This window comes from Mastigoproctus giganteus, chromosome 1 (assembly GCF_048544385.1).
Source record: "Mastigoproctus giganteus isolate SK-2022 chromosome 1, ASM4854438v1, whole genome shotgun sequence".
Taxonomy (NCBI): domain Eukaryota; kingdom Metazoa; phylum Arthropoda; class Arachnida; order Uropygi; family Thelyphonidae; genus Mastigoproctus; species Mastigoproctus giganteus.
The window spans coordinates 79,306,213-79,319,859 of NC_143575.1; the positions used below are offsets into that span (position 1 = coordinate 79,306,213).

The 13,647-nt window shown below is 39.8% G+C and overlaps 2 protein-coding genes across 2 annotated transcripts in view; both read left to right on the forward strand.

Moving 5' to 3' along the window:
* Nucleotides 1-11,060, forward strand: part of LOC150090915 (equilibrative nucleobase transporter 1-like) — a 64,347-nt gene extending 53,287 nt beyond the window's left edge. Inside the window, exons 6-7 of the mRNA XM_090377384.1 lie at nucleotides 10,889-11,019; nucleotides 11,055-11,060. Of these exons, the coding sequence (XP_090233510.1) occupies nucleotides 10,889-11,019; nucleotides 11,055-11,060 (137 nt within the window). The remainder of the gene's footprint in view (nucleotides 1-10,888; nucleotides 11,020-11,054) is intronic.
* LOC150090916 (equilibrative nucleobase transporter 1-like) overlaps nucleotides 11,018-13,647 on the forward strand; it is a 42,735-nt gene continuing 40,105 nt past the window's right edge. The window contains exon 1 of the mRNA XM_090380643.1: nucleotides 11,018-11,098. Coding sequence (XP_090236769.1) covers nucleotides 11,089-11,098 — 10 coding nt within the window. The 5' untranslated portion in view covers nucleotides 11,018-11,088. The remainder of the gene's footprint in view (nucleotides 11,099-13,647) is intronic.

A 13,647-nucleotide genomic window follows, 5' to 3' on the forward strand; every position in this document is an offset into this window, starting at 1 on the left:
CGTACGCTAAAAATATGCAAAATTTATTTATTTTATTATTATTTTTTTAAATTATTAATTAGAATTTTTCACGGAACAATTGTTCACATCTTAGGAAAACAGTTTAGGAAACGCTGGTTTAGATAAAGGACGGGATTTCAAGGTGGAGTATGGAATAAAGAATTTTATTGTATATTTGTATATTGTGAAATGAACGAAGTATTTGGGAGGTTTAGATCTTTTGGCAGATAACTTTGTTCTATTAGTTTGACAATTCATAATGTATTCAGTAGTAAGAAAAGGTGGGGCGGACATGCTGTATGAAATAATGAAATCTTTGGATATGGCGTACACATTCCAAGATTATACGCAGCTCCTTAACATAACGTGGCCCTCGACAATGCAACCCTCATATATACTACTTGGACTCCCTCCAGTCAGTATCTGGCAGAGTAGAGGCAGGAGATTATACACTAGCTGATCCGGAAGCTCCAAAATAATTACCAATAGGTTCGGCCTGGTGGACTATCTAGCGGTCAACCTACGAACACCGTTTTAGAGCTGTACCCGAAATGTAAGGAAGATTGGATCTCGCCATGATGTCATCATAACCTCAAATGACATCAATCATACTGCATGATGGAAGAGATGGGGTTTGCTAAACCTCTGGAGATGGGTTGCTAAAGTAGACTAAATATGGATTGAGCCAATTCAAGCCTCTAATAAGCAAAGTGTGATATTGTACTGGTTGATGAGAGTCATCTACCACCTCTTATTGCTTGGTAGCACAGAAGGGCGGCATTCTTCCGTGTGGTGTGGGTACCACACCTCTACCCCTGCTTACGTTGGTTCGCACCTGGGTGGTCACCTCTTGTATGCTAGGTGTCGTATTTCAGGATTTGCACATGGGGTTATACCCAGGTTTACTAACAGTTTCACCATCTTGAAGGTGCAAGCTGGTCATCTGGCTGTCACAGACCAACCGTACTTCGCTGAAATTAGGTACACTTGACTTGAGTGCCACCCGATATCAGTTCATCAGCATTTTTGACTTTATTATTATTATTATTGTTATTATTATTATTATTATTATTATTATTAGCTACATGGTGCAAGGAAGCCTGAGGCTTATGCTGCACCAGCCAAAAAAAAAAAAAAAAAAAATCCCAGAGTTACCCTGAGAGACAGAGAGAGTGTCAAAAGCAGAAGAGAATCACCAAGAAAGAGAAGAATGATGATATCCAGCTCAGGACCCTAGGTGTGCCAAGCCCATACTCACCAGATGTGAGCCCCTGGGGTTAGCAAGCCCAGCCTGGCATATCTGAGAGAATGTCTGTGACAACCTCAAGGACCAAAGTACCAAGTAGCTTATACCTGAAGATAAAAGCAGATAACAGAGTTCAACTTCATTCACATTATAGAATAACTGAAAACAGTTTAGATAACACAATGTTATGCATCATGACTTTAAGGTTGAAGTTGATTACAAAGACACTACTCTAAATATTGTATAATTTTTGTAACTGCTAATTATTTTCTAAAATATCAGAAGCATTAGATATCAATCATATACCTGGAATACCTTTTTTTAAAAAAAATCATCACTTTACCGTAAAAAAAAAAAATAATAATAATTAATAAATGAACAAGTCAGTTCTAGTTTTGCACAACAGATGGAGCAACTGACTCCGAAATGATTAACACATCTTTTTCTATACAGTTGATGCTTTCGTGTCAGGCACTGGGTTAAGCTCGCTGTAATTTCACATCGAAAATTTAACCACCTAAATTACCTTGGGTTCGATTTTCGTCATATGGGAGGAATTCAGTGCGTTCTTCTAACACGCATAGAAGTTAACTGTATGCTGAATGAAAAACCCACTGCATGAGTTTTTTTTTTTTTTTTTTTTTTATCCAGCATTCGTAATGAAAGATACAGAAAACACACTGACGCCTCAAGCCTTTACTTACCTTAGCGCAAAATTTAAACAACTAAACTCTGTACGCTGAAAGAATGCTGATCTCTATAACAGTTGCAAACAAAAAAATAACTAAATAATAGAAAACTTCAATACTACCACCATCAATATTCGGTTAACACTCCTCATATCCTACCCTACACTTCTGGATGTATGAGAGAAAACTACTATAAAAAGAAATTCGTTTGGTTGTTGTTATTTAGGAGCATTAGCAACTAAGGCCATATTGCTCAGGGGATATGCGGTGGTTATTCCCCTGACCTTCCCGCATCCTCCGTGTTTGGTGGTTACGGGCTCGAACCTCGAGTTTAATCAAAAAGTGTGTTATATACGGCTGCTGCTCCTGCCCACCTGGCTACGGAGGCGTCCAATTCGTTTGGGGGCGACCATTTGCAGTAATGTTTTATTAGGGGCATAATTAAAAAAAAAAAAAAAGTTTTAGAAATATACGCCACCGAGAGAATAAACAGAAAAATGTATTTGATTTGATCCGAGCTATGTATATCGTATTATACTCAGTACACTAGTTTGTTTGTTTGTAGGTTTTACGGCGCAAGGCCATAATGCCCCTAACTATGGTGATGTTAAATACATAGTTATATTGTATAGATGTTATTCAAATTTATACTGTATTGTACAGGTTTCTATGCTTGAGGAAACCAAAAATTTTGGTCACATGTGGCGTGTCTGCTAGGAGGTCAGAAATGCTGAAAGAAGTGTTTGTCGTAGAAAATGAGGTAAACATAGCTTGTTTTTTTTTTTTTTTTTTGTAGTTGTTGGCGCATCGGCTTCTGTGGCCATAATGCACCTCCCAAGGTTTTTGCAGAACTTTGATCCAAGCCCGAGGCGGGATTCGAACCCGCGACCTTTGGGTTGCCGGGTAGGCACTTTACCCACCTGGCTAGCCCGGTCGGCCATAGCTTGTCGATCAGTATGTATTTGGGGGAATCAATAAATACATGCTGGACAGTGAGCTAAGAAGTGTTGCACCCTGTGCACCGTGGTGGATCAGTGCATGTAAGAAGACAGAGATGTGTCAGGTGTGTATGGCCTATTCGTAGTCGAGCTACTACTTCTTCATGTCTCTTCTCACGTATACTCGAATTCCAAGGCTTGAGCTCTTTCTTTATACAGGGCAGCTTGTTGTCAACATGATTTTGCCAGACGTGTTTCCATTGCTCAAGACTTCGCTTCTTTATAATCAACTTGAAATCGAAGAGTGCTATGCTAAAGGCAGGGTGGCCAACCGTCCCGATATGGCCTAGACTGTCCCGATTTAGAACTTCAAGTCCCGCTTCCCGATACCATCATTCGTCCCGATAAGAGAGGAAAAAACTGTTAATTTATTAATTTTACGTATTTTTAATTAATTCTTATTGGAATCTAACGGATGTGTTAAAAATTAATTCTAATAACAAGAGAAAAATGAGAAAGTTTAAAGGCATTTTTTCGTTACTGAGTAATGAAGAAAAGAAAATGCGTGTTGATAAAAAATGGATGCAATTTTTCTCAAAATTTCCGGAGGCAAATAATTTGTCTCAAATTGTAAGCTCCATATTAAGCATTCCACATTCAAATAATAAATAAATTTTCTGTTTATACTCCGGCACGACAACCAAGTCAGTAGAGTTTACAATAAATCGTCAATACAAATATTTATCGTATTTAGTAGTCACGGGCTTGAACTCCGGTCCACTCACTCCTGACCACTCGGCTACGTCAGGTTTCCTTCATCAGAAAAAGTTTTCAGCTTAATGAAAATTGGTTGGCGGAAAGAGAGAAACGGTCTTTTATTAAAAAATTCAGAAGTCGAACTTACGGTGAAAGAAAACTATAACATGTCCTGTTTAGAATTTAAAAACTTTTTAAAATCTTCGGAGGGAGAAGAAAATTTAAAACTAGCGAAATCTAAAGAAAAATACATAAAGTAAAAGTAGTCTTCCTCACTATTTTTAAAATAACTGTTATAAATAATATTATAGTTTATATAGGACAATATATATATTAGCAGCAATCATATAACAAATAAATACTATGAATGATTGATAAAAAATGTATTTTAATTGTAATTTTATATTTTTCTCTTACTTTTTGAAGGGAAAAATTCTATACTACACATTTCGTTTCAAGTTATCCCGCTTACCATTTTTCAAAATATGGCCGCCCTGGCTAAAGGGTTGATCTGCAGCAGTTTTGGCAGCTAGGTCGGCACGTTCATTTCCAGCAATTCCAACCTGACAAAAGAGAACTTGTTGTTTGTTGTTATTTAACTTGGTCATGGTATTCCAAATGTATACGAGTAAGGGATTATGATGATTTTTATTCTGCTGTATATAGCTTGGATAGCACCAACTGAGTCTGTGTAGACAAGACTGTGCAAAATATTTGTTGAGAAGATTAAATTTAACGCCATGTAGATAGCATGGAGTTCTGCAGTGTAGCTACTGCATTCAGTGGGGAGTTTCTCGGCTATGGTAAGGTTGGGAAATACTGCTGCTGCACCAAAATGGGCGTCAGTTGTAGTTCCGTCCGTGTAGATTGGCGTGTACTCTGCATGCTGGATTCTCAATGTGGCATGAATTTGCAGTATGTTCTGTTAAGGTAAGGTGTGTTTCCCCAACGATGTGAGTGAAAGATCGCACAGCGGTATGTGACACATCCAAGGTGGGACTGTACGATAAGTAGTAGGCTGTATCATGATAAGGTCAATTTGCCAGTCATCGAGCAGGGAACGCAGGCATGATGGGTTTTTAGATAGGCAGGCTCTGTAAAGGTTTTCCCCATTTGGGCCAGAAAAAGTCCATTCCGAGTAGGGCCCAGTTGACCTTTGATGTATGCTGATTAGTTTAACAGAAGCATTTGTCTGCGTAGATGTAAAAAGGTTTCAGTTGATTCAGCATATAAGCTCTGGACTGGCGATGTACGGAATGCCCTCGTGCAAGACTGAAGAAAACTGTGGTGTACGGGATCAAGCCAACGTAAGGCTTGGTCTAGCAGAGCTGTAGACCGCAGAGTGTCTGCGCGGGTAACACAGTGGTATCGTCACCGTTCTCCCCACACCGGTGGAAAAAGCCTAGGTTCGAATCCCGCCGATGACGCGAGGAACTTTAGTGGGCTTTTTTCACTCCGTGGCTGAGTAAGTCGGTCTCAGGCGTAGATAGCAAGGTTTCCCCCCCCCACCAGAAACTGGGGTTTTTTTCGTCCATAAAAAATCGACCAGTGAACACACGTAATTTACAGACACAAATCCGGTTTTATAAAATCAATTACGGACAACCATAATATCACAATTTGGCTTTTTGTAGACCGCAGAGTCGTAGTTTAGACGTGACCGTATTAATGCATGATACAAATGCAGTAGCATGTAACGGTCTGTTTAGCTTCTTAAGGCAAGCAATCCGGAGCTCTTTTATATGTTCGAGGAAGATAGGTTTTTGGTCAAGAACCACACCAAGAAAGCGGACACTACGAACCAGCGGGATGATATGATTTTCTAGGTGAAGTTCTGGGTCTGGTGTAGATTACGCTTCCTACAGAAGTGAATCCCCACAGTCTTTTGAGGCGAGAGGCGAAAAACCATTGTTTTGGGTCCATTTTACAACTTTGTTGATGGCACCTTGCAACTGTCTTTCTACCATTCGCATATTAGGCGAATGGCAGGAGATACTGAAGTAATCGGCATACAGGGTAGTGGACACTGTTTGTGGTAGATTCTTTTGTTATGGAGTTCATTATTATGTTAAATAGGGTGGCACTTAGTACTGAACCTTGTGGGACTCCTTCTTCCTGGATAAAATTGGAAGATAACTGGTTGTTGACTCTAACTTGAAATGAGCGATGATGGAGGAAGTTTTTGATAAACTCTGGTAGGTGTCCGCGTCTTAGATGGCATTATACCATGCCTCCAAGTTGTGTCAAACGCTTTTTCTATGTCAAAGAGAACCATCACATGGTGTTCTTTAGGTACAAAAGCTTCACGGATGTTTATTTCTGCCTTAATCAGTATGTCAAGAGTGGATCTGCTTTCACGGAAACCGCATTGTACCGAGTTAAGAAGGTTGTTGTGGGCTAGAAACCATGTTAGGCGGGCATTGATCATTTTTTCCAGGACCTTGCTCATACAGCTGGTGAGTGCAATAGCTCGGTAGTGATGTGGATTTGTAGGATCTTTCCTTGGTTTTGGAAATACCAAAACATAAGCGTGATGCCATTTGTCCGGGAAGGTATTCTGTTTGAAATTTCTCTTATAAAAAAGTAACACTGTCTTAAGGGCTGGTTCAGTAAGTTGTGCTATCAAGATGTAGTGTATTCTATCTGGTCCTGCTGCAGAGGTTGGTGGCGGCTAAAGCATGGTGCAATTCTGTCATTGTGAAGGGGATATTGTATGCGGCACTAGACGCTGATTCGAAGTTGATGAAATATTTCTCAGCCTGTGCCTTGTGTACCTGAGAATGAGGTGTGTAAGATGTGGTGGCTGAGATTTTCATGAACGATTCGCCCAATGCATATGCAATTTCCACTGCTGTTGTAAAATCACAACCGCTTACAGTTAGTATGGGAAGGTTGATGTGGAGATGTTTTGAGTACATGCGTCGTATTTTGGCCCATAAGCTTTGTATTTTTGTAGTTCTTATAATTGTGGAGGCGAAACGTGTCCATGTTTCCCTTTTGCTAATATATCTAATACGTGCTGATTTTGCCCTAGCCTGTTTAAAGGGGATGAGAGTTGTTGGAAACTCCCTGAAGATGTTCCATGCTTTGTTCATTTCTTTTTTAGCCATGCTGCATTCATTATTCCACCAAAACTTTGAGCATGCTAATATTTTGTTGGATTGCTTTGGAATCGCATGGTCTGCTGCCTGTAGTATTTGGTTAGATATATATTCTGCGGCCAAGTTTATGGATGTTTGCTGGACCTGCTTTTCTTCCAGTATTGCTAGTTGTTTGTATATATCCCATTTCGGTTTGAAAAAGTTCCATTTGACAGTTCTGTTAGAAAAGTGGGGAACGTTAGTATCAATCCGGCATATCACTGGGTAATGGTCACTACACTACCCAATGGATTGCTATGAATAGTCCATCCAAATAGAGGATATATGGATTCCGAGCATAGAGAGACATTAATAGCTGAAGAATATCCTGTAGGTAAATGAGTATAAGTGTGTGTGTGCCATTATTGAGAGTAATGAAATTGTGCTGGTCAAGTAACTTTTTTATAACCTGTCCTCGTTTGTCCATATTTTGATTTCCCCATAAAGCATGGTGACTATTGAGGTTCCCTAGGATAAAGTAGGTTTGAGGAAGTTGTACCACTAGGTCTACGTCGGCGTAGCTTATATTTTGGTTGGGGGCAAGTATAGCGAGACGATAGTCAAGTCAAAATTAACGTTGACTCGCACTGCAACTGCCTTAAGGTTTGTTTTTAATGGGAGTGGTTTGGAGGATATTTGGGCGTTGCTTATCAATGCCACACCTCCATGCGCCCGATTGTTAGAGATGTGTACAGCACGATCTTGCCAATGAATTACATACACTGGTGTTCAAAGAAAGAAAGAAAGTAAACGTAAGTACATGGCATTATTTCTTAGAGATTGCATCAGTTAAGATTGACACGCGTAAGTGATGACGTAATATTGCATCGGCTATTACTTTCAGCTATAAAAGCACGCTCTGCAACAGTTGGTCGTTCCTTGCTTATGTCAGGATAGAGAGTTACATGCAGCTGACGCCACGAAGAAAGTGTGCTATTGTTTCAGGTGAGGAAGGATGTTCACCCCGCCATATTGCTTATAGAGTGTCTTGTAACAGTCGACAGTGAGTGGATTTCTTTCCAAACTCAAGAATACTGGTTCTGCTGATAGGAAAAAAGGAACAGGACGCAAACAAGTCTCTACGCCAAAACAGGACTGCGTTTTGAAGCGCTTATGTCTTAAAAACCATAAAGCTTCTTCGTCAGGGCTGAAAAGAGAATGGGAAGAACATACAGGAGTGGTAGCAAGTGCAGTAACAGTCGGAAGACGCCTCTTCAAAAATGGACTTTTAGACCGTCGTCCTAAGAAAAACCCCTCCTCGCACAGAAAATTAAAAATGTCCGATTAATTTGGTGTAAGGAGCATGTCAAATGGACCCCCAAGCAGTGGAAGTCAGTTATTTTCTCGGATGAGAAGAAATTCAACCTGCTCTGATGGGAGACAAACGATTCGCTGTAGACGTGGTGAAGAATACTACCCAGACTGTATGGTGTTTACAGTGAAATTCCCTACCAGTCAAATGATATGGGGGTGCATTTCGTATCGCGGAGTAGGTCATCTGCAGTTTATAAAAGGTTCCGTAAATGCCAATGGATACCTGGCTGTATTGGAAGGCAAATTGCTGCCAACCATTAGAGACCATTTCAACCTGCCAAGTAACTGTATCTTTCAGTACTCTGCTCCTTGTCATCGGGCGAAAAGTGTAAGTAGGCACTTCTGTAGTTACTTTAGCTTCATTTCTGCATTACAGGTTCGACAGTAATGTGTTTACATTTGTTACAGGTAAAAAAATGGTTGGAAGAACGGTCCATTACAACTCTTAGGTGGCCAGGAAACAGCCCGAACCTGAATCCTATAGAGAACTGTTGGCATCGCGTTGCCAGAAAGAAACCAAAGACCCGTCTTGAATTTCAGGAAGCCATAATTCGTGTTTGGAACCACGATGGAACCACTATTAATAAGCTTCCAAACATGAATTATGGGGTTGCCAACTCTTTCACAGACTTGGGCCGGAGATTTACGGGGGGGGGGAATGGCTAAGATAATTTTAAAGTAATATTTTATGTACAGACTGATAAATAAGTTTAATAAAATTTTAAAACTTTATTTCATGAAGCTTCATAAAACAAAGTTACAAAAAAAAGTTATATTTATTTTTTAAAATTATATTTTTTCGATGCTCTGCAGTCTTTAAGAATGGGATATGTTCAGGTTGTTTAAGGAATTCAATAAATTCCTGGCATTCCATATTAAAATTTACACGAGTACACAGCTCGTATGGTTCACGCAAAAAAGTAGTTTGGTAGTATTGTGTGGGAAGAAAGTTTTATTGTAGGCAGCAAATTTAATTTTTTTTATATTTGATACTTGGCCCTTTGTTGGGCCCGCCGGAGAACTTGAAACCTGAACCGGAGCACGGAGAAATTATAGAAAAGCCGGAGTCTCCCGCCCAAAAGTACACAGTTGTCAACCATAAACCACGAACTTAGTTGATTATCTTTCTTCAGAAATTGAATTTTTCAATGCCTCGACAGTGTTCTGTTATTTTTTGGAGCATTAGCAACTAAGGCCATATTGCTCCGGGAATATGCGGTGGTCATTCCCTGACCTTTCCGCATCCTCCGTATTTGGTGGTGACGGGCTCGAATCCCGGTCTAATCAAGAAGCGTGTGCTACGCACTGCTGCTCCTTCCCACCTGGATACGGAGGCGGCCTCGACAGTGTGCTGCTGTCATCAGGGTCAGAGGCGGTTCAACTAAATATTAGTTTGCACCTGGTGAACTTTCTTTTCATTTTGTTTTTCATTTAAAATGATAAACTGAAGCAAATTGAGTGCTTCTGATAATATTTCAGCCATAATTGTCATATTTACCAAAACTGTTTTATAAAGATTGCAAATGCTCATTTTGGAATATTTTGAGAGCACCTGCCTGTCAAATATTACTTAGCTTTGCCTTAACTATTAATAAATATCTTTTGTTTATATTTATATTTGTGATGCTAGTCATTAATGTAACATACCATCGCAACAAACGGTTAGAAATGTGAAATTCCTAGGTGATGCACTTTCTTTGAACACCAGTGTAGTTCCGGAGAGAAACAGTTATATGTGGGGTTTGGTTGGTTTCCTGAAGGCAGAAAGCGATAGGTTCATATTGTGTGAGGAGATAGTGGATGTCATTTAAACTACTGCGATATCCTCTACAACTACCCCAGGGGCTCACATCTGGTGAGTATGGGCTTGGCACACGCAGGGTCCTGAGCTGGATATCATCATTCTTCTCTTTCTTAGTGATTCCCTTCTACTTCTTTCTCTCTCTCAGGGTAACTTGGGAATTTTTTTTTTTTTTTTTTTTTTTTGTTGGTGCAGCATAAGCCTTACACTTCCTTGCACCATGTAGCTAATAATAATAATAATAATAAAATTCCATTGCAGGAATGTCAGCATTATTTGAGTTTAGTAGAATCCTCGATTTGTTCTCGAGGGGCTGAAGGTTTGTTTCGGTCAGGTTTCCCTTTCCCCTTCTTTGTAAAATATGGTTTTTCAGTGTCCATATCCTCATCAGTGAATAGTTCTAGTACGTGCTCGTCTTGCTGTGAGCAATCTTCTAAGTCCATGCAATCTGTTTTGTTTGCATCAGGATTTGTAGTTACTTTAGTGTTTTGCTGTGGGGAGGCATCTGGTTGTTCAGTAATTTGAGTTTGTTTGTTTGTTCAGGGATTTATTAGGCGCATCAACAACTATGGCCATAGTGGGCCAAGTAATTAGAGTATTTATGGCTTTACTTTGTTTGCTAGTCGTTTGGTTTGGTGGCCAATACTCATCTTTCCCACTTGGCGGTATGGTTACCACCGTTTGGGTTTCAACTGATAGATGTCTTTTTGTTGCTTGAGCATACGTCATTAATACACTAGAGATGTGAATTCCAGTGAAATAATAAATACATATAAATAAATAATGATCTTTATTAAATGTAACACTGCCTGAAAGCAACAAATGAAGGCTAGATAATATTAATCGCAGCAGGAAGCCAAGTACTAATAGTAAACAGTATGACAGGCAGATATAAGATAACTTGTAAGTAGTTGATTTTGTAATTAAATGTTTACGCAAAGTTATACAATTCTCCTTTACTAGAGCGCGAATGACCTTTTAATCATTTTTTGTTATTTTCGTAGGTGCACTTACGTACGGAATCCAAGATATAAGTGTTCAGGTTACAGTGGAAAACATATCAAATCCTCAAATCCCTTCGCTGCGGGAGTCTATTTTAACTTCATCTTACTTCTTGCATTTGTATGCCGGAACTGTTTCTGCTTTATCACTAATATTTTACAATGGAAGTTTTAACTGGTGGCTTGGAGAGATCACCACCGATATGAGTATAGGTGAGTTCGCGTTACCATAAACTGTTTTACATCCATTGAAAAACTATTGGGAAATTACTTTTTTTATATTATCCACTTCTGTTTTTTTACTTGTATATGCGTAACTATGCAACATGTACAGACGATAAGTAGAAACAGTATAAATTACAAAAAAAAAAAACGTTAATTTATGAACTATTACTGAGTTTTTATTGAAACTGGCTGCGGGTCGAATTGTGCCTCTATTTTGGCTGTTGGGACTGTCTAATACTATTTTCATAATACTATTTTAGGAGGTATAAATAATGCTAAATGATTTCAGCAATCGAATTGTCTTAAAAATTAAGTAAATAGTACTGTACTGAACTGTGAAGCAGTATTGAATGTCTCGTAGAATGTGAGATACGTAATATTGCAACTTTACAAATACGTAATAATAATAATGACACACAGTCTAGGAAAAATGTAAAACACAGTAGCAGTGCTACGCTTGTCAAATTCCAGGAAATACGTGTACGTAAAACACACCGTGGCAGTGCTACCCATGGGTTGCACAATGTGTCCAATAATGCCCACCCATTAATCAGGTGGATGGTCATTGCATCGAAGGCCTTTTTCCATTGGATCCCAAGCATACTCACTGGGTTGAGAATTGAGATACTGTAAGTTGGGCGGTCAGAGTAGGACGTAGAATTCAATGTCATGTTCCTAGAAACAGCAACCTACCGGGCCTTGTCGCATGATGCACTGTCTTGTTGATAGATGCTGGAATTGTCTGGATGCACTGTTATCATGAAGGGATGTACTTGGTCGTCGACAATAGAAAAATAGGCGTTCCCATCGAGCCTTGATTAACAGTGATCAGACAACCCAGGGTATTCCACGAAAAAAAAAGTCCCTAAATAGTCCCCGACCAGAGAACGTACCACCGCCTCCAGCCTGTCGACCACCAACAATGATCCAGGTGCCATGGCTTCATGTTGCTTTCCCCAAATGCGGATACGCCCATCATGATAGAGTTGGAAATGGAATTCATCAGACGAGAGGGCCGATTTCATGTATCAGTGTTCCAGTGTTAGTGCTGACATGCCAATCAGAGGTGCAGTTTCTTGTGACTCGAAGTGAGCTATGGGTACCCATGATGGCTATCCACCTACAACCTATACGAGCTGTGCCCGGCGCATAGTTCATGTGGATATTGGTCTTGCTATCCCTGCGTTGTACTGGATGGTTTGCTGGACCACTGCGCTGCGTCGCTGCTATATTACGAAACGAGACATACGATGCTCACCACGGGCGTCGACCACACATGGCTGTCCCACGGGTGATCTTTGGTTGGTTGGTTCGACCGCTGTTGAGCAGGCCACCGTAGACTCTTGACACTACAGAACGGGAGCATTTAACCATGTTGGCTCTGTAGCTGAGTTAGTCGGTTTTAGACATAGATAGCAAGTTTCCCCCGCGTTTTCATCCAACAACACAGGCAATTCGACCAGAGAACAAACGCAACTTATGAACGTATTACACATGGGCAAATGAATTAGATTTTGGGTGGCCCTAATATTAACCATGTTGGCTGTTTTCGAGATATTGGCACCTGAACGTCTTAACCCTACAATCATTTTACTTTCGAAGTCGGAAAGATATCGACGCCGACTCATTGTTCCTCGCAGATACTCAAAAACTGATAGCCATGTGTGTGAACTAAATCTTATATTAGCCGTTCCCGAATTTGAGACTTCCCCAGTGTCACAGACCAGTCCATTCCTCCACAAGGGGGGGGGGGGGTGTTGCCAATGTAAAGCCAACTCAGTGTATATATTGTGTATATATTATGTTTATCGATATGAGTCCTACACAATGGTTAGCTTTGCCAATCGCAGACAAAATTAAGATTTTACATTGGAGTAATGAAATAAATTTTTGGCTAGAAGTTAATTATACTGTGTGTACAGACTGCGATTACCGATATAATATTATATGCTGATTGATATGTCACTCGCTGCAAAATGATGATTTTACAAGCTCTAAATAACAGGGCGCGTCATAAAATAAACATCGCTAAACAGTCAGCATTCTTAACAGTACACTGTTCACCATTCTGAAAGATCAAAAAAAAAAAAAAAAAAAGATTGAGAGCTTAGAGAAATCAACTGCATCGGATAGGATCAGAGCACGAAAGAAGAAGTAACTGCATCGGATAGGATCAGAGCACGAAAGAAGAAGTATCTGCACCCGTTATTGCCAAGTGAATGGCCTACTGCACAATCACTATTGAGTATCTCCACTTAATACATCACTTCTTCAACCATTGATCAAGTAGTAATTCAGTGCTTTAAGCAAACTATCAAAGAAAGCTATTAAACAAAGTTGTACTATGTCTCGAAAGCAAAATGCAATGCGAAATTTACGTACTGCAGCCAAAGTATTTACGTGTTTCAGCATAGCATGAGGCTGAGGAAAAAAGTGATCTCCAATGGCTTCAAACGTGCTGGATTTAAATAAATTTTCTGTTTATACTCCGGGACAACCAAACGGTCAGAGGAATTCACAAGATAGACAGAATACGA